This window comes from Salvelinus alpinus, chromosome 29, assembly GCF_045679555.1.
Source record: "Salvelinus alpinus chromosome 29, SLU_Salpinus.1, whole genome shotgun sequence".
NCBI lineage: Eukaryota > Metazoa > Chordata > Actinopteri > Salmoniformes > Salmonidae > Salvelinus > Salvelinus alpinus.
In genome coordinates, this window is record NC_092114.1 from 40,223,435 (window position 1) to 40,244,159 (window position 20,725).

The 20,725-nt window shown below is 44.9% G+C and overlaps 1 protein-coding gene across 1 annotated transcript in view; it reads left to right on the forward strand.

Moving 5' to 3' along the window:
- The window catches only part of LOC139559010 (tyrosine-protein kinase STYK1-like), a 23,885-nt gene continuing 3,160 nt past the window's right edge, over window positions 1-20,725 (forward strand). Inside the window, exons 1-9 of the mRNA XM_071374602.1 lie at window positions 1-282; window positions 2,360-2,415; window positions 8,375-8,590; window positions 12,072-12,305; window positions 12,722-12,903; window positions 13,485-13,562; window positions 20,064-20,278; window positions 20,384-20,424; window positions 20,571-20,667. Coding sequence (XP_071230703.1) covers window positions 2,361-2,415; window positions 8,375-8,590; window positions 12,072-12,305; window positions 12,722-12,903; window positions 13,485-13,562; window positions 20,064-20,278; window positions 20,384-20,424; window positions 20,571-20,667 — 1,118 coding nt within the window. The 5' untranslated portion in view covers window positions 1-282; window position 2,360. The remainder of the gene's footprint in view (window positions 283-2,359; window positions 2,416-8,374; window positions 8,591-12,071; window positions 12,306-12,721; window positions 12,904-13,484; window positions 13,563-20,063; window positions 20,279-20,383; window positions 20,425-20,570; window positions 20,668-20,725) is intronic.

Here is a 20,725-nt window from a genome sequence, read left to right on the forward strand (position 1 = left end):
GAGAGGGCAGGGCTAACCTGGGAGAGTTACAAAGCAGACACAAGGAAAGAGACGCAGCAGAAGAGAGAGATTGACAGATAGAGAAGTTGGGAAAGTGGGAGAGGCCAATTGTCACATGCCGGTGTTATAATACAATGGACGTTGATAGACGATCGTTAATATCAACAGTGTGATTGTACTACTGCTTCTAGTGAGGAGGGGCACTACAGAAGCTTTGGATGCTGAGGACCTAATACCATTACACCATCATTGAGACTCAGCCTTACACAGGGAGCATGCCACGTAAGTTGACAAAATAAAATGAGTGAATAAATGTACAGTTTTGGTTCAAATAAAGGGTAGAATACATTGTTGGTTAAAATACAAGGTGAAATATCCTGAAAGTTCCATGTTTAGTATCATGTGCGGGGTGTGTATGTGTGTGTCGGGTTGTGTATGTGTGTGTCGGGTTGTGTGTTAGAAATGCATGTCAAAGAGCAATGCAGCCAGACTGGTTGAGTGACACAAACATACTTGGAAAGAGGTGAGGGAGGGAAAACGCAGAAATGTTGTCAGAATGTGCTTCCAAACAACACTAAGTGGAGGAGTGTGCTGTGGCCGTGGCTCATTATTGTTACCTGAGAACAGTGACGGAAGTAGGTGACAAAACACACCCAAAGTTTCACGATCGAGTTTCACCATCGATTATGAAATAGGATACTGTGGACGAGAGGGGAACAGGTGTCTTTCAAAGTGTTGACTTTGATTTATCCTCTATTTAGACAGGTTGTGATTTATTTTGGTTGTGTTTATTTAGACATGCAGGTAGCCTAGCAGTTAAGAGCGTTGGGCCAGTAACCAAAAAGTTGCTGGTTTGAATCCCTGAGCCGACTAGGTGAAACATCTGCTGATGTGCCCCTGATGTGCCCTTGAGCAAGGCACTTAACCCTAATTGCTCCTGTAAGTCGCTCTGGATAAGAGCATCTGCTAAATGACTGTATTAAATTAAGGTAAGATGGACATAGCATGGGTGCCAATCTGTTTCATAGGATGTTATTATAGTATTCAAATCCTAAATATTAATATATAAACAACACAACCTGCGTAACTGAACTGGTTCTTAAGGTGACAGAGTATTTGATCCCATTTGCCATTTTGAACATTTACCCTGGCCCACTCTCTGTCCTCTCAAGTTGATTCAAATTGTAGTTCCATTTGAAAAACAAATGTCCAGAGAGCTATGAATGGGCCTCTAATTGTTCCATACAACCAGTTGTTGTTTTATCTCTGTGGTGATAAAATGAAAACGGGGGCTGAGTCTGAAATGTCAGCCTGTCCACTATGTAGTGGGAACCATAGGGCCCTGGTCAAAAGTTGTCTACTACATAAGGAATAGGGTGCAATTTCAGACACAACACAGTCTCTTCCTACTGTCTAGCCCCTAGGAATTACTTCTCACATTGACCTGCCCTGACCCTGACAACTTAATTTCAATAATGATATCCTGTCCACTTTCACTGACTACTAGTCAGCCAGTAAACCATCCAGTCTGTCTTAGCATTTTCCAAACGTCATGCCCAGATCATATCAAAATAACTTCAAATAGCAGTGTTAGTGAACAATAAAAGTCAGACTGTGTTTGATAATGAGGCCTATAAATTCTGAAGTTGAGTATGACATATTGTACTGTGCCCAGACGGGCCAGGCCTATTGTGCAAACAATGCTACGTTACCAACGCACCGGCACGCCCAACCGAATCCAGGGTTTTAACGTCTTTAGGACACACATCCCAGATACCAAGCGTGGGTTAACGATCTAACCTTGCCACATTGGTGTCATACTGGACGCCCCTTGCCGAGCTATCAATATTGCCTTCTTATGCAGTCATTGTGTGATTGTACTATAGCCATAGTCACGCTACTGCACCTTATGTTGCCTCACCATTCAGACACTATCAGATCTACCCCAGATACCATAGTTTCTTATCTAGGGTTAATCTAAGTCCTGCCTTCAACAAATGAAATGATATGATGAGTGATACTAGCAGTCAAAAACATATGTACACGGCATAACAAAAACATGTTAAAAATACTCACATTGTCATTGTTATCAATGGGGGGAGTGCAAGACATGCAACATGGAGTGAAATGGAAATTGTACGTCAAGTTTACAAACTGTACAGTCTTTTTCTGTTCTCTGAAGCAGCCATTGATTAGCCTAGATGGAGCTAACGGACTCCAGACGTCCTTACATGTGTCTTGTGTGACAGTGGAAGGTGTTGGACACTCCATGCTGTGTCATTACAGCCTGAAGGCTGTATGAGGCTGCTGACCGATGGTAATCTAATGATGATATATCCGTGTGTGTGTTCCTCCTCAGGATGTCATCCTACTCTGACGCCGATAGTCAGTGTCAACCGGGGAACACCATCTGTGGTGAGCGCTCCTCTCCTCCTCTCTCCACTCCTCTCTCGTTTTCTCCCGTGTCCCCTTGTCTTCCCCCTTTTACAACTTACTGCATGTGCACAAGCTGTTGGGACTCCAAGCCAAAGGCATTGATTGAAAACACTTCATACATTTGGACTCTTTAGACTCGATAGACAATATTATGGAAATGATAAGGAAATGTTCAACTGTGTGACAGTTAGCTGTCCATCGATATATTTCTGTGGAGGTGAGTTTTTTGCTATTCTTCCCATCGATGTAAAAAGTGCGACGTAACATTCTGTCACAAACGGGTTGTCCAATTACTGAGATTGTATGTGTGCCTACACAGGATCATCATCACAGTAAATGCATTTGATAAATATGGCTATCTCTCTGGGTGGAGACGGTCGTTCCCTTGCCCAGCCTTTACCAAACAGAACTGTAACAAAGGTGTCGCAACCAAAACAATAAAGCCACTTCAAACGTCTAGAAAACACCTTGGATACATAGAACAGAGAGCAGCGGAACTGTGAAATAAATATAGATACATGTGAAATATAGTTAGTGGGGGCTGGTTTTAGTAGGCACCAAACGCAGGGGTGAAAAATACCTAGACTTGTCCAGTAAGAAACACTCATTTTGTTTCCCCTGCGTGCCCTAATATAATACTAGACTATCTTTTCTGATCCATTCTACAAAGATAAGAGAGATGTGTTGTGTTTGCTGTCACAGTACTCAGATCCACACAAGACAGGCTGGGAGCAGCACTGGGTCAAGCCACGTTGTCAGCCGCATTGTCAGGAGCATTGTCAGCCGCAATGTCAGCCGCAGAGCAGCGCAGGCTCGGAGAAAGAGAGCTCAGACTCCCCAGAAGCTTCTAAGGAACAAGAACAGCTGATTGATGATGCGTCATGGATCACCTGGAAATGAATCAAAGCCAGATTGTTAAATTCTTATCAATTGGCTTTAAACATTCTAGTGACCTTGTATGGCACAGAGTAGCTTGACTTAGCCAAACAATCAAGGTGTGGTGCAAACATACTGCACCACCACCCTCACCTTTTTCAGTATGCGATTTAAGGAGCACTTAAAGGCCCAGTGCAGTCATGTGATTTTCCTGTGTTTTGAATATATTTGAATTTATTTCCAGACTATGAGGTTGTAATAAAAGGATGATAATACCCTTTTAGTGTAAGAGCTGTTTGAAAAGATCGGCAGCCAGTTTTTTGGTGATGGAGTTTGGCCTGCCTGGTAACATCACCATGCGGTAAATGAGTTAATAGACCAATAAGAAAGAGAGTTCCACAGTTCTCTGCCAACAATAGCTAGTTTTCAATGTTTTCCCTCCCCACTCAGACCACTCCCAGACAGTCCTAGCAAAATTATTGCTTGAGAAATGTCTCTTTGCTAAGAAGCTTTTAAAAAAAAACATTTTAATTGACAACAATCACAGTAAGGTACTTAATTGTTACCCAGAATGATTTGAAATTGTAGATAAAAACAGCTGCATTGGACCTTTAAATGAAAGGAGTGTAAATAAGTAACTTATGAAATATGATAGGGATGACAAGCACTAAATCACCCCTGACAAACAGTCTGAAATACATTCCTATTGGCATGTAGTGTTCTTGCTACTTCAAGTCTATCCTACTCAAAACAAATCCTTGACCACACCTGTTTGCTTTTAAGTGTCATGTACCACACTGAGTGGACAAAACATTAGGAACACCTTCCTAATATTGAGTTACACTACCTTTTGCCCTCAGAACAGCCGGGGAATGGACACTACAAAGTGTCGAAAGTTTTCCACAGGAATGCTTCCCACAGTTGTGTCAAGTTGGCTCAATGTCCTTTGGGTGGTGGACCATTCTTGATACACATGGGAAACTGTTGATCATGAAAAACCCAAGCAGCATTGCAGTTCTTGACACACTCAAAATGGTGCGCCTGGCACTTACTACCATACCCCGTTGAAAGGCACTTTGTCTTGCCCATTCACCCTCTGAATGGCACACATACACAATCCACGTCTCAATTGTCTCAAGGCTTAAACATCCTTCTTTAACCTGTCTCCTCCCCTTCATCTACACTGATTGTGTAGATGAACCATATACATTCTATACTTCTTTGGTTCGTTTTCACTTTATTGTTGCCCAATGTGATTCAGAAATGTTGTCTTTTTGCAGCACAGGGTCAGCTGTAGCAGGTTAGAGGTAAAGAGAAAGATGCGCCAGAGTTTACTCTCTCTCTCTCTCTCTCTCTCTCTCTCTCTCTCTCTCAATTCAATTCAATTCAATTTAAGGGCTTTATTGGCATGGGAAACATGTTTACATTGCCAAAGCAAGTGAAATATATAATAAACAATAAAAAATTAACTGTAAACATTACATTTACAAACGTTCCAAATATGACATATTTGTACTGTATATACAGTGTTGTAATGACGTGCAAATAGTTAAAGTGCAAAAGGGAAATAAATAAATATAAATATAGGTTGTATTTACAATGGTGTTTGTTCTTCACTGGTTGCCCTTTTCTTGTGGCAACAGGTCACAGATCTTGCTGCTGTGATGGAACACTGTGATACTCCACCCAGTAGATATGACAATTTATCAAAATTGTATTTGATTTCGAATTCTTCATGGGTCTGTGTAATCTGAGGGAAATATGTGTCTCTAATATGGGCATACATTTGGCAGGAGTATGGTCTTCATAGCCGGTCTTCTCTTGAGAGCCAGGTCTGCCTTCGGCAGCCTTTCTCAATAGCAAGGCTATGCTCACCGAGTCTGTACATAGTCAGAGATTTCCTTAATTTTGGGTCAGTCACAGTGGTCAGGTATTCTGCCACTGTGTACTCACTGTTTAGGGCCAAATAGCATTCTAGTTTGCTCTGTTTTTTGTTTGTTAATTCTTTCCAATGTGTCAAGTCATTCTCATTTTCTCATGATTTGGTTGGGTCTAATTGTGTTGCTGTCCTGGGGCTCTGTGGGGTCTGGATGTGTTTGTGAACAGAGCCCCAGGACCAGCTTGACTAGGGTTCTCTTCTCTCTGCAGGTAATGGCTTTATTATGGACGTTTTGGGAATCACTGCCTTTAGGTGGTTGTAGAATTTAAAGTCTCTTTTCTGGATTTTGGTAATTAGTGGGTATCAACCTAATTCTGCTGTGCATGCATTATTTGGTGTTTTACATTTTACACAGAGGACATTTTTGCAGAATTCTGCATGCATAGTCTCAATTTGGTGTTTGTCCCATTTTGTGAATTCTTGGTTGGTGAGCGGACCCCAGACCTCACAACCATAAAGGGCATCGGCTGCTATAACTGATTAAAGTATTTTTTAGCCAGATCCTAATTGGTATGTCAAATGTTATGTTCCTTTTGATGGCATAGAAGGCCCTTTTTGCCTTGTCTCTCAGACCGTTCACAGCTTTGTGGAAGTTACCTGTGGTGTGTTTTGTGTGCTCTAGGGCAATGGTGTTTAGATGGAATTTGTATTTGTGGTCCTGGCAACTGGACCTTTTTTGGAACACCATTATTTTTGTCTTACTGAGATTTACTGTCAGGGCCCAGGTCTGACAGAATCTGTGCAGAAGATCTAGGTGCTGCTGTAGGCCGTCCTTGGTTGGGGACCAAAGCACCAGATCATCAGCAAACAGCAGACATTTGACTTCAGATTATAGTTGAGTGAGGCCGGGTGCTGCAGACTATTTTAGTGCCCTCGCCAATTCACTGATATATATGATGAAGAGGGTGGGGCTTAAGTTGCATCCCTGTCTCACTTCCCAGCCCTGTGGAAAGAAATGTGTGTTTTTTGCCAATTTTAACCGCACACTTGTTGTTTTGTGTACATGGATTTTATAATGTTGTATGTTCTCCCCCAGCACCACTTTCCATCAATTTGTATGGCAGACCCTCATGCCAAATTGAGTCAAAAACTTTTTTTGAAGTCAACAAAGCATGAGAAGATTTTGACTTTGTTTGGGTTTATTTGTTTGTCAGTTAGGGTGTGCAGGGTGAATATGTGGTCTGTCGTATGGTAATTTGGTAAAAAGCCAATTTGACATTTGCTCAGTACATTGTTTTCACTGAGGAAATGTACAAGTCTGCTGTTAATGATAATGCAGAGGATTTTTCCAAGGTTGCTGTTGACGCATATCCCATGGTAGTTATTGGGGTCAAATTTGTCTCCATTTTTGTGGATTGGGGTTATCAGTTCTTGGTTCCAAATATTGGGTAAGATGCCAGAGCTGAGGGTGATGTTAAAGACTAAGTATAGCCAATTGGAATTTGTGGTCTGTATATTTTATAATTTCATGTAGGATACCATCAACACTGCAGGCCTTTTTGGGTTGGAGGGTTTGTATTTTAGTTCATTCAATGTAATTGGAGAATCCAGTGGGTTCTGGTAGTCTTTAATATCTGATTCTAAGATTTGTAATTGATCATGTATATGTTTTTGCTGTTTGTTCTTTGTTATAGAGCCAAAAATAGTAGAGAAGTGGTTTATCCACACACCTTGAGCTGATTTACCTACCTCACCCCCCATACTGCTTTTATTTATTTACTTTTCTGCTCTTTTGCACACCAGTATCTCTACTTGCACATGATCATCTGATGATTTATCACTCCAGTGTTAATCTGCTAAATTGTAATTATTCGATTTATTGCCTACCTCATGCCTTTTGCACACATTGTATATATATTCTCTTTTTTTCTACCATGTTATTGACTTGTTTATTGTTTACTCCATGTGTAACTCTGTGTTGTTGTCTGTTCACACTGCTATGCTTTATCCTGGCCAGGTCGCAGTTGCAAATGAGAACTTGTTCTCAACTAGCCTACCTGGTTAAATAAAGGTTAAATAAAAAAAATTAAAATTAAAAATTTCTGACATGCTGTTCCTTCTTTTTCCGTAGTGTATTTCTGTATTGTTTTAGTGATTCACCATAGTGAAGGCGTAGACTCAGGCTTTCTGGGTCTCTATGTTTTTGGTTGGATAGGTTTTTCAATTTCTTTCTTAGGTTTTTGCATTCTTCATCAAATCATTTGTCATTGTTCTTCATTTTCTTAGGTTGTCTGCCTGAAATTGTTAGATTTGACAGGGAAGCTGAAAGGTCAAATATACTGTTTAGGCTTTCTACTGCCAGGTTTACACCTTGACTATTACAGTGAACTGTTTTGTCCAGGAAGTTGTCGAAAAGGGATTGAATGTGTTGTTGCCTAATTGTTTTTTGGTAGGTTTCCGCACTACTTTCCTTCCATCTATAGCATTTGTTAATATTGTGCAGTTCCTTTGGCTTTGATGCCTCATGATTGAGTATTGCTCCGTTCAGGTAGACTGTGATCTGATAGGTGTGTCAGTGGGCTGACTGTGAACGCTCTGAGAGACTCTGGGTTGAGGTCAGTGATAAAGTAATCTAAGGTACTACTGCCAAGGGATGAGCTGTAGGTGTACCTACCATAGGAGTGTCCTCAAAGCCTACCATTGACTATGTACAAACCCAGTGTGCGACAGGGCTGCAGGTGTGACCCATTGTTTTGTCATAGTTGTGTCTAGGGGAGCATATTTGGAAGGGAATACTGTCACCTCCAGGTAGGTGTTTGTCCCCCTGTGTGCTGAGCGTGTCAGGTTCTTGTCCAGTTCTGGCATTTAGGTCACCACAGACTAGTCCCCCTCTAGGACGGGGAAGCTGTCATTGTTAAAGTATTAGATTTCTATTGGGAGTATATAGGTAGTACACATGAGGACATTTTTCTCTGTTGAGATAATTTCCTCATGAATTTCTAGCCAGACCTAACCCACTCTAATTTAATAGGGTAAGTTAGGTCTGCTCTATACCAAATTAGCATACCCCCTGTTATAATGTGGCTGGGGGACCCAAGTCTACCCTCTGACAACAGCTCCAGGGCATACCTAGTTGTTTGGGCACCAGAGTTTAGTCTCTCTCTCTCTCTCCCTCTCTCTCAGATATCACAGTGTATGAACAGGAAGTGATCATCGTGCCCGTCCTGCTCCTAGCAAGCTTCCTGGTCTCTCTGCTAATCGTTCTCCTGCTGAGGTACTGGCCTGGAAAGGAAAACCGCAGACGACCCACAGTAACCCTAGCCCGACCACACAGCACCAGCAGGTCAAGCAGACACACACAGAGGCAAAGTTCCAAACGGGACCTACAGGGCATTGAGGGTAAGCTTGACTGATGAGCCAGCACAAGTATCTTCCCACGATGTACAAGTCTCTCTAGACAAATGGCAATGCATCAATTCTCCAGCTTAACACATCTTTACAAGTTGTGTTGTCAGTTGGGACAGAGAGGACGAGTCGGAAAGGGGAAGCGCGTCACCGGTCACATTACCGCCCTAGCTAAAGATGAGCACAGTACCAACTTGCATTTTAATCCCTGCCTACCTAAACTCGTGATTTGTTGGGAGAGTTTTCTGTCTGATGAGGACCCTCCCCTGAATAGTTTTTTCTCCCCCTTTTCATATTGTCATATAGAAGCCGACATTCTCCCCAGACCGTGTGCTGTTGCTGCCTAGCTTCCCACTGGGCAAACCACATCATTTCAATGTGGAAATAAGGGTAATATTTGGTTGGGACGTTGATCAATGAGATTTCAGCCTTTATTCACTCACTCAAAAAGAAAGCAAGAAGTTTGTTGAATTCCCAATGTGTTATCACTATGCTTTCAACCATCTAAAAGCGCAACCAAACTCCATTGGAAATACAATGTCAGATATTTTGTATTTACACAACAATTGAATGTGTTATTACTGTGCAGTTGAGTTTACATTAAAAGTACATAGTGCACGTGATACATGCTGTTCGAGATTCTGTACAGATTATTATAGCAATTGTAAAGATCTCCACAGACCTGCGACCTTTGCATGCTAACTCAATATTAGGAAGGAGTTCCTAACGTGTGGTATACTCCGTGTATTTACAAGAGGCTAACCTCAAAATGTGGCCATGGTGCATTACTCATTTTAGGGTTGAATAAATACTGTTCCATTAGTTTGTACAATAGCCTTAACTTTAGGCTATTTAGTGTTTTACAAAAGTAATATTGACTTGTGTTTTGGTTGACAGTGCAGCCAAATAACGACATTTAAAGGATATCTAATGGTTGGATAGGTTCATCTGAGCCACTGGCTTAATCCTATTCTTTAACTTTTTTGGTTTAGTTGAAGACCTAAATCCAACATATCATTTGTTAACTTTGTCGACAAGTTAATTGGCTATTTACTGTATTGCAAAAGTTTGGTTGTCCACACAACCAAATGTTCACATTTGAAGGAGATGTATATTTTGTGCCACTGACTTAGTCTGACATTAACTCCAGCTTCTCTACAAACTAATAGTTGATATGTTGCATTAACGTCTCCATCTCAACCAAGAATCAAAGTTGAAGAATATAACTAAATCACATCAAACTTTATTTAAAGTGTATTTAAAGTTTCATTTGATTTGATTTCCTATTCTATTCTATTCTTTAACTTGTATTTTTGGTTGAGATGGAGACATGAATCCAACATATCAATTATTAATTTGTAGACAAACTGTGATTAAAGGCTGATTAAGTCAGTGGCACAGATTCAAGCAGAAGATCTCCTTCAAATATTGATATTTGGTTGCGTTGACAACCAAACACAATTCAATATCCAGTTTGTCTACAAATTAATAATTGATATGTGTGGGTCTCCATTTCAACCAAAGTTAAAGAATATCACTAAATCTAATCTAATCAAACTTTAAATGCACTATTTTTAACTTTGATTTTTAGGCTGAGATAGAGACGTGAATCCAACATATTAATGATTAAATTAAAGATTACATTTGAATTCAACCAAAGCTTGAAACCTTAGGCCCATATGTATTGTCTATGTTTAGTTGAACCCTGGGTTGAATTGAAACAATAGCTGGTGATGACATTTCATTTGCTCTGTTAAAACTACTCTTTGGAATGACTTCAATAGCAACAGTGAATATATTTAGTTACCAAGAGGTCTCTCAATAATCATTCTCACAATAGCACATTGATAGTAGACTGTGACAAATATAAAAGCTGGGCTTGGTTAAAACCCTGGATGTGAGACCAAATTAATAGTTGTAAATCAACTCTCCAGTAGGACGTGCCGCCCAGTCTATTGTTTTTTAAATTCTGATAGTGGATATAACGTTGAAGATCTGACATTGTTTCAAAGGTACAAATTCAACATATTTTAGGTTTGTCTATGTTGAAAATTGGTTAGAACGATGACATAATCCTGTGGTTGAAATTTCTTTCCTCAAAACAACAGTTACTTTTGTCAAATCCAGTTCATTTTCAAGTTAGATTCCACATCACAGTACTTTGACAACTTACAATGAAACACAAGTTTGTGCCCAGTGGGTTACAATGCTCCAAGGTCTGAGATATCCGAAACTAACTCTGTACTAGAACTACAGTACAGTAGTAAGCATTTCAAACTGTAAAACAAATACTTGGTCAATTGCTTAAGCACAATGATTGCCATATGGTTTATTTCAAACAAACTTTTAATATAAATGTTTGCCAAAACTAGACAAACTCCTGCCATATATTCATCTACTGGCATATGATGTATTTATCTACTTTTAAAAAGCCTGCATTGGCAGAAACTGATGTTTGTTTTGTAATGCATGAGTTGCATCTCCAGGTCGCTTCTATGCAGTGGTGGAAAAAGTACACAATTGTCATACTTGAGTAAAAGTAAAGATACCATAATAGAAAATGACTCAAGTAAAAGTGAAAGTCACCCAGTAAAATACTGCTCGAGTAAAAGTCTGAAAGTCTTTGGTTTTAAATATACTGTACTTAAGTATTGAAAGTACATTTAATTGCTAAAATATGCTTAGGTATCAAAAGTATAAGTATAACTAATTTAAAAATCCTTATATTAAGCAAACCAGACGGCACCATTTTCTTGTTTTTTATTTAGTTATAGACAGCCAGGGGCACACTCCAACACTCCAACACTCCGACACTCAGACACTCCAACATTCCAACACTCAGACATCATTTACAAACAAAGCATGTGTGTTTAGTGAGTCCACCAGATGTCGCGTTCGTCGTGTACATAATGAGCGGACCAAGGCGCAGTGTGAGTAGAGTTCCACATATTTATTAAAGTGAACCCTCAAAAAACAACAAAGAATAAATGAACGTGCAGTTCGTAGCGCACATAGCACTAAACCAAAACAAAACAATATCCCACAAACGCAGGTGGGAAAAGAACCACACTAAGTATGATCGCCAATTAGAGGCAACGATAATCAGCTGCCTCCAATTGGGAACCATACTCACACCAACATAGAAATATTAGACTAGAACAACCCCTAGACACGCTCTGACCTATTGCACCATAGAGAACCCCAAGGGCTCTCTATGGTCAGGGCGTGACACCAGATCAGAGGCAGTAGGGATGACCAGGGATTTTCTGTTGAGTGTGTGAATTGGACCATTTTCCTGTTACTTTTGGGTGTCAGGGAAAATGTATGGAGTAAAAAGTACCTTATTTTCTTTAGGAATGTAGTGAAGTAAAAGAAAAGTTGAAAATATATAAATAGTAAAGTACAGATACCCCAAAAAACGACTTAAGTAGTACTTGATTTGATATATGTGCATTACCCATCTCTTTACCTGCAGCTCCTCCTGAGCTGAACCCTCTGGAGCATGAGGAGTTACCTATGAGCACCTCGACCCAGCGTGACACCCCAGCCACGTTTTCTGCCGTACCGGAGACGCCCAAAGAGAGACAACATGGCTCTTTCAACCTGGTCACTCCGCTGCCCCTCTCCTTCTCCGTCAAACCGGACGACTCTGTCACCCTCTACAGGGCAAGGATGGACAACAGAGACGTGGTTCTACGGACACTTAAAGGTAACATGCTTTGATATTCATTGGAATTATAAAATTGATGCTCCCATCCAGAGACTGACACTCAGTGTATTGTAGGACCTTGAGGCTTATACGAGTATAAAACCTGAAATCTTGGGGTTGTTGTCTTGTCTTTGTGTTACTATGAAATCGTGTGATCTTAACTCGATATTCAAATCAAAAGACCTAGTCCAACCCATAACAAAATTGACTAACTTTCCCATGAGTAGCCTATTACCAGATAAAGGACAAAAACATACAAAAGTTTAAGATCAGTTTAAGCAAGGCAAGGTGTAGAATCTCTAATCTTGATAGTATAAAGAGTAGTTATTTGGATGTAAGGTGATTTGTAGATCAGTGATTCTACGCAGTCCGACTGCAATGTAGTTAATCTCAACACGTACCTTTTCTCACCCCAGAAACAGTCGATGACAGCGAGCGCCAGTCCTTCCTGGGCTTTGCCTCCTTCCTGTCTGAGCTGGGGCCCCACCCCTTTCTGCCTGGTCTGATGGGCGTGGTCTCCCTACGTACACCCCTCATAACCGTGATGGAGGAACTGGTGCACAGGGACCTGCTGGGGTTCCTATGGAGGTGTCGACAGGTATGGTACTCCCATAGAGTTAGATAGAGGACTCATCGTTATATCTGTGCCATTATAGCGTCTGTGACAGGGCAGCATCATTGAGGCTACAACCCATAGGAATCCCCACCCAATTTACTACTTTAAAATGGGCGAAGCACGGTAGAAGCCCTCAATAGCAATGTCCATGCTAAAATTGATTAAATCCATGATGAGTCCTCTATCTATCTTTATGTGTACTCCTACTGTAAGTTACCAAATAGCTGGGGGTGTTCAGGTGGGAGAACACTGTTTTAAACAGAGTGAAATGGAGAGGTAGCCAACTTGAACTTGTCCAATGAGAGATTATTGTTTCACCAAAATGTTTTGCTACGGACTGGAGTATACTGAACACTGCCCTGATATGTTAGGAAATGGTCCAAACTAGAGATCTGCCCGCGCAACTTTTACGTAAATTGTCATCAGTTTGCCTGAAAATTCTAGTTGTATGTGGGTCTCAAGAGGCTGAGCAAACACTCTGTAACTCATGCAGACTACAGTGAATATGGACATGATCATTAGTGATAGTGTGAGTGGAAACTCACAGTGCTCTTTCTTGGCAGGACACAGGTGTGGAGTCCCCATGCGATATCACAGAGCAGCGCATCTTCACCATGGGAGGACAAGTGGCTTCTGCTCTGGTTGGTCTCTCTCTCCCTCTCGCTCTCCTTCCCACACATCAAGTGATTCATCCATCTCTGTCATTTTGTCTACAATTAAAATTATAGTTCAAGTTGAGTGCGTATGTGTAACGACGTTCCTCCTCCTCTTCATACGAAGAGGAGGAGTAGTGATTCGACCAAGGTGCAGCGCGTTGAAATGCCATAATGAATTTTATTAAACAAGAACAAAAACGAACTATACTTGAAATGATACAAAATAACAAAACGAATGTAGACAGACTAGAACGACGAACTGACATAAAACACGCAGAACGAACGAACAAGTACTTACTACAAACAATGACAAACGAACGAAACAGTCCTGTATGGTGCAAACAAAACACAGACACAGGAGACAACCACCCACAAACAAACCGTGTGAAAACACCTACCTTAATATGACTCTCAATCAGAGGAAATGAAAAACACCTGCCTCTAATTGAGAGCCATATTAGGTCACCCTTTAAACCAACATAGAAACAGAAAACATAGACTGCCCACCCAAACTCACGTCCTGACCAACTAACACATACAAAACTAACAGAAAACAGGTCAGGAACGTGACATAACCCCCCCCTTAAGGTGCGAACTCCGGGCGCACCAGCACAAAGTTTAGGGGAGGGTCTGGGTGGGCATCTGACCACGGTGGTGGCTCAGGCTCTGGGCGAGGTCCCCACCCCACCATAGTCAATCCCAGCTTCCGTTTCCCCCTACGACTGACCACCCTCCTATTCCACCCACTTAATTTCCTGGGTAACATCGAGACAAGGGGCAGCACCGGGATAAGGTAGTTCAGGACAGAGATATAGCACAGGACAGAGAGGTAGGTCAGGATAGAGAGGTAGCTCAGGATAGAGGGGCAACTCCGGACTGAAAGGCAGCTCCGGACAGAGAGACAGCTCTGGACTGAGGGGCAGTTCTGGATTAATGGCCGCTCTGGGCTGAGCGGCAGCTCATGACTGGCTGACGGCTCTGGACGCTCATGGCTGGCTGACGGCTCTGGACGCTCATGGCTCGCTGGCGGCTCTGGCAGATCCTGTCTGGTTGGCGGCTCTGGCAGATCCTGTCTGGTTGGCGGCTCTGGCAGATCCTGTCTGGTTGGCGGCTCTGGCAGATCCTGTCTAGTTGGCGGCTCTGGCAGATCCTGTCTGGTTGGCGGCTCTGGCAGATCCTGTCTGGTTGGCGGCTCTGGCAGATCCTGTCTGGCGAATGTCTCTAGCGGCTCCTGACTGACTAACGGCTCTGACGGCTCGGGACAGACGGGCGGCTCTAATGGCTCGGGACAGACGGATGGCTCAGACGGCGCTGGGGAGACGGATGGCTCAGACGGCGCTGGGGAGACGGATGGCTCAGACGGCGCTGGGGATACGGATGGCTCAGACGGCGCTGGGGAGACGGATGGCTCAGACGGCGCTGAGGAGACGGATGGCTCAGACGGCGCTGGGGAGACGGATGGCTCAGATGGCTCTGAGGAGACGGATGGCTCAGATGGCTCTGAGGAGACGGATGGCTCAGATGGCTCTGAGGAGACGGATGGCTCAGACTGATCCTGTCTAGCGGAAGGCTTTGGCTGCTCCTGTCTGGCGGAAAGTTCTAGCGGCTCCTGTCTGGCGGAAGGCTCTAGCGGCTCCTGTCTGGCGGAAGGCTCTGTAGGCTCATGGCAGACGGGCGGCTTTGCAGGCTCATCGCAGACGGGCGGCTTTGAAGGCTCAATACAGACGGGCAGTTCATGCGACGCTTGGCAGACGGACAGTTCAGGCGCCGTTGGGCAGACGGCAGACTCTGGCCGGCTAAGGCGCACTGTCGACCTGGTGCGTGGTGCCGGAACTGGAGGCACCGGGCTAAGGACACGCACCTTCATGCTAGTGCGGGGAGCAGGGACAGGGCACACTGGACTCTCAAAGCCTACTCTGTGCCTGGTGCGTGGTACCGGCACTGGTGGCACCGGGCTGAGTGCACGCACATCAGGACTAGTACGGGGAGAAGTAACAGTGTGTACAGGACTCAGGAGACGCACAGGTGGCTTAGTGCGTGGTGCCGGAACTGGAGGCACCGAACTGGATACACGCACTACAGGGAGAGTGCGTGGAGGAGGAACAGGGCTCTGGAAACGCACTGGTAGCTTAGTGCGTAGTGTAGGCACTGTTGGTACTAGGCTGGGGCGGGAAGGTGGCGCCGGAAATACCGGACCGTGCAGGCGTACTGGCTTTCTTGAGCATTGAGCCTGCCCAACCTTACCTGGTTGAATGCTCCCCAGTCGCCCGACCAGTGCGGGGAGGTGGAATAACCCGCACCGGCCTATGTAGGCGAACCGGGGACACCATGCGTAAGGCTGGTGCCATGAATGCCGGCCCGAGAAGACGCACTGGAGACCAGACGCGTTGAGCCGGCCTCATGACACCTGGCTCAATGCCCAATCTAGCCCTACCAGTGCGGGGAGGTGGAATAACCCGCACCGGGCTATGCACACGTACAGGAGACACCATGCGCTCTACTGCGTAACACGGTGTCTGCCCGTACTCCCGCTCTCCACGGTAAGCATGGGAAGTGGGCGCAGGTCTCCTACCTGACCTCGCCACACTACCCTTTAGCCTCCCCCCCCCCCCCCAAGAAATTTTTGGGATTTCTTCTCGGGCTTCCTGGCCAGCCGCCTACCTTCATAACTGCGGTTCTTCACTCCGGTAGCCTCTGCTCTCCTCAATGCCTCCAGCTGTTCCCATGGGAGGCGATCCCTTCCAGCCAGGATCTCCTCCCATGTGTAGCAACCCTTTCCATTTAAAACGTCCTCCCAAGTCCACGAGTCCTGGTTCCTCTGCTCGACATTACGCTGCTTGGTTCTGGATTGGTGGGTGGTTCTGTAACGACGTTCCTCCTCCTCTTCATACGAAGAGGAGGAGTAGTGATTCGACCAAGGTGCAGCGTGTTGAAATGCCATAATGAATTTTATTAAACAAGAACAAAAACGAACTATACTTGAAATGATACAAAATAACAAAACGAATGTAGACAGACTAGAACGACGAACTGACATAAAACACGCAGAACGAACGAACAAGTACTTACTACAAACAAAATGACAAACGAACGAAACAGTCCTGTATGGTGCAAACAAAACACAGACACAGGAGACAACCACCCACAAACAAACCGTGTGAAAACACCTACCTTAATATGACTCTCAATCAGAGGAAATGAAAAACACCTGCCTCTAATTGAGAGCCATATTAGGTCACCCTTTAAACCAACATAGAAACAGAAAACAGACTGCCCACCCAAACTCACGTCCTGACCAACTAACACATACAAAACTAACAGAAAACAGGTCAGGAACGTGACAGTATATTATAAAATGTCAATCTGACGATTACATCATTCTGATTCAGAACTGTATAAGCACTGTGACAACTGCTGATGTAAATGATCATTTGATTTGAACCTGTTGGTAGGGGCCAAGAGTTTTACCTGTGTTTAGAAAAAACTCTTGGCCACACACCTACTTGATTCGTGTAACGGTTTTCCTCTTCCTCCGAAGAGGAGGAGCATGGATTGAACCAAGGCGCAGCGTTGTGATAAGACATGATAATTTATTAAACAAAACAGACGAAGACGAAAACGAACTATACTTGATATAACTAACAAAACAACAAACGAATGTAGACAGACCTGGACGTAAGAACTTACATGTAACACGAAGAACGCACGAACAGGGAAATGACTACATAAAAACCGAACGAACAAAATGAACAAACAAACCGAAACAGTCCCGTATGGTGCAACATAGACAGACACTGACACAGGAGACAACCACCCACAAACAAACACTGTGACACCACCTACCTTAATATGATTCTCAATCAGAGGAGATGAAAACCACCTGCCTCTAATTGAGAACCATATTAGGTACCCATTAACCAACATAGAAACAGAAAACATAGACTGCCCACCCAAACTCACGTCCTGACCAGCTAACACATACACAAACTAACAGAAAACAGGTCAGGAACGTGACATAACCCCCCCCTCAAGGTGCGTACTCCGAACGCACCACCAAAAGTCTAGGGGAGGGTCTGGGTGGGCATCTGACCACGGTGGTGGCTCAGGCTCTGGGCGAGGTCCCCACCCCACCATAGTCAATCCCAGTTTACGTCTCCCCCTTAGAATGACCACCCTCTTATTTCCCCCACCTAATTTAAGGGGCAACACCAAGATAAAGGACAGCTCCGGGACAAGGTAGCTCAGGACAGAGAGGTAGCTCAGGACAGAGGGATAGCTCAGGATAGAGAGGTAGCTCAGGATAGAGAGGTAGCTCAGGATAGAGGGGCAACTCCGGACTGAAGGGCAGCTCCGGACAGAGAGACAGCTCTGGACTGAGAGGCAGTTCTGGATAAATAGCAGCTTCGGGCTGAGGGGCAGCTCATGGCTGACTGACGGCTCTGGACGCTCATGGCAGGCTGACGGCTCTGGACGCTCATGGCAGGCTGACGGCTCTGGACGCTCATGGCAGGCTGACGGCTCTGGACGCTCATGGCAGGCTGACGGCTCTGGACGCTCATGGCAGGCTGACGGCTCTGGACGCTCATGGCTGGCTGACGGCTCTGGACGCTCATGGCTGGCTGACGGCTCTGGACGCTCATGGCTGGCTGGCGGCTCTGGACGCTCATGGCTCACTGGCGGCTCTGGCAGATCCTGTCTGGTTGGCGGCTCTGGCAGATCCTGTCTGGTTGGCGGCTCTGGCAGATCCTGTCTGGTTGGCGGCTCTGGCAGATCCTGTCTGGTTGGCGGCTCTGGCAGATCCTGACTGACGAATGGCTCTAGCGGCTCCTGACTGACGAACGGCTCTGACGGCTCGGGACAGACGGGCGGCTCTAATGGCTCGGGACAGACGGATGGCTCAGACGGCACTGGGCAGACGGATGGCTCAGACGGCGCTGGGGAGACGGATGGCTCAGACGGCGCTGGGGAGACGGATGGCTCAGACGGCGCTGGGGAGACGGATGGCTCAGAAGGCGCTGGGGAGACGGATGGCTCAGACGGCGCTGGGGAGACGGATGGCTCAGATGGCGCTGGGGAGACGGATGGCTCAGATGGCGCTGGGGAGACGGATGGCTCAGGCCGGATGAGGCGCACTGTAGGCCTGGTGCGTGGTGTAGGCACTGTTGGTACTAGGCTGGGGCGGGGAGGTGGCGCCGGAAATACCGGACCGTGCAGGCGTACTGGCTCCCTTGAGCACTGAGCCTGCCCAACCTTACCTGGTTGAATGCTCCCCGTCGCCCGACCAGTGCGGGGAGGTGGAATAACCCGCACCGGGCTATGTAGGCGAACCGGGGACACCATGCGTAAGGCTGGTGCCATGTAAGCCGGCCCAAGGAGACGCACTGGTGGCCAGATATGTAGAGCCGGCTTCATGGCACTTGGCTCAATGCTCAATCTAGCCCTACCAGTGCGGGGAGGTGGAATAACCCGCACCGGGCTATGCACACATACAGGAGACACCGTGCGCTCTACTGCGTAACACGGTGTCTGCCCGTACTCCCGCTCTCCACGGTTAGCCTGAGAAGTGGGCGCAGGTCTCCTACCTGCCCTTGGCCCACTACCTCTTAGCCCCCCCCCAAGACATTTTTGGGGTTTCTTCACGGGCTTCCTTGCTAGCCGCGTACCTTCATAAATCCGGTTTATGGCTTGATTCGCCGGCTTCCAGCCTTGCTTCCGTGCTGCCTCCTCATATCGCCGCCTCTCTGCTTTAGCTGCCTCCAGCTCAGCTTTGGGACGGCGATATTCTCCCGGCTGTGCCCATGGACCTTTTCCATCCAGCTCGTCCTCCCAAGTCCAGTATTCCTGTGTATTCCACTGCTCGAACAAACGCTGCTTGGTTCTGGATTGGTGGGTGGTTCTGTAACGGTTCTCCTCTTCCTCCGAAGAGGAGGAGCATGGATTGAACCAAGGCGCAGCGTTGTGATAAGACATGATAATTTATTAAACAAAACAGACGAAGACGAAAACGAACTATACTTGATATAACTAACAAAACAACAAACGAATGTAGACAGACCTGGACGTAAGAACTTACATGTAACACGAAGAACGCACGAACAGGGAAATGACTACATAAAAACCGAACGAACAAAATGAACAAACAAACCGAAACAGTCCCGTATGGTGCAACATAGACAGACACTGACACAGGAGACAACCACCCACAAACAAACACTGTGACACCACCTACCTTAATATGATTCTCAATCAGAGGAGATGAAAACCACCTGCCTCTAATTGAGAACCATATTAGGTACCCATTAACCAACATAGAAACAGAAAACATAGACTGCCCACCCAAACTCACGTCCTGACCAGCTAACACATACACAAACTAACAGAAAACAGGTCAGGAACGTGACAATTCGTCTGTATGAATGGCTTTCATACGCTTGAATGTCACATAGCCATATTAAAACACAACATCCTCTCTAATTGTGTATTCAGGAATACCTGCACGGTCAGAGCTGTATCCATGGCAACGTTGGAGCTCGGAGCGTTCTGGTTGGTCGAGACCTAACGGCTAAACTGTGGGGATTGGGTCCAGCATACTGTAAGAAAACACAAGCAGGAACTCCAGGAGAGCTGCAGAACATTGAGATGAGGAAGTGGCAGGCTCCAGAAGTATTGGCAAGGAGACCTGTCAGTCAAAGCAGTGACGTGTAAGTCGCCAACCTGATCAGACATATCCATTACACAAATTATCAAAAATACATGTGATTTTTTTTACTTGAACAATGAACTCTCCGATCATCCTTTTTTCCCAGCTGGTCTTTTGGTATCCTGCTCCATGAAATAGTGACACTAGGTAAATGCTTTTCTAAATAAATAATGTATCATTACTGGTCTACTGAACTGCTATAACCATCACAAATTGAAAAAGATTTATCTCATTATTATAATGTTTATCTTGTATACACGCCCTAATTCATCATTTATTCCTCCACTTTGTAGGTGACCCACCATTCCCTAAAGTCATGGCCGGTGATCTTCTCCAATACCTCCAGAGAGGAAAGACTCAAAAGAGACCAGCTAATTGTTCTAACTCACTGTAAGAGCCCACATTATGTAATAATACATGAAAAATGACCTAATATACGACAGAAAAA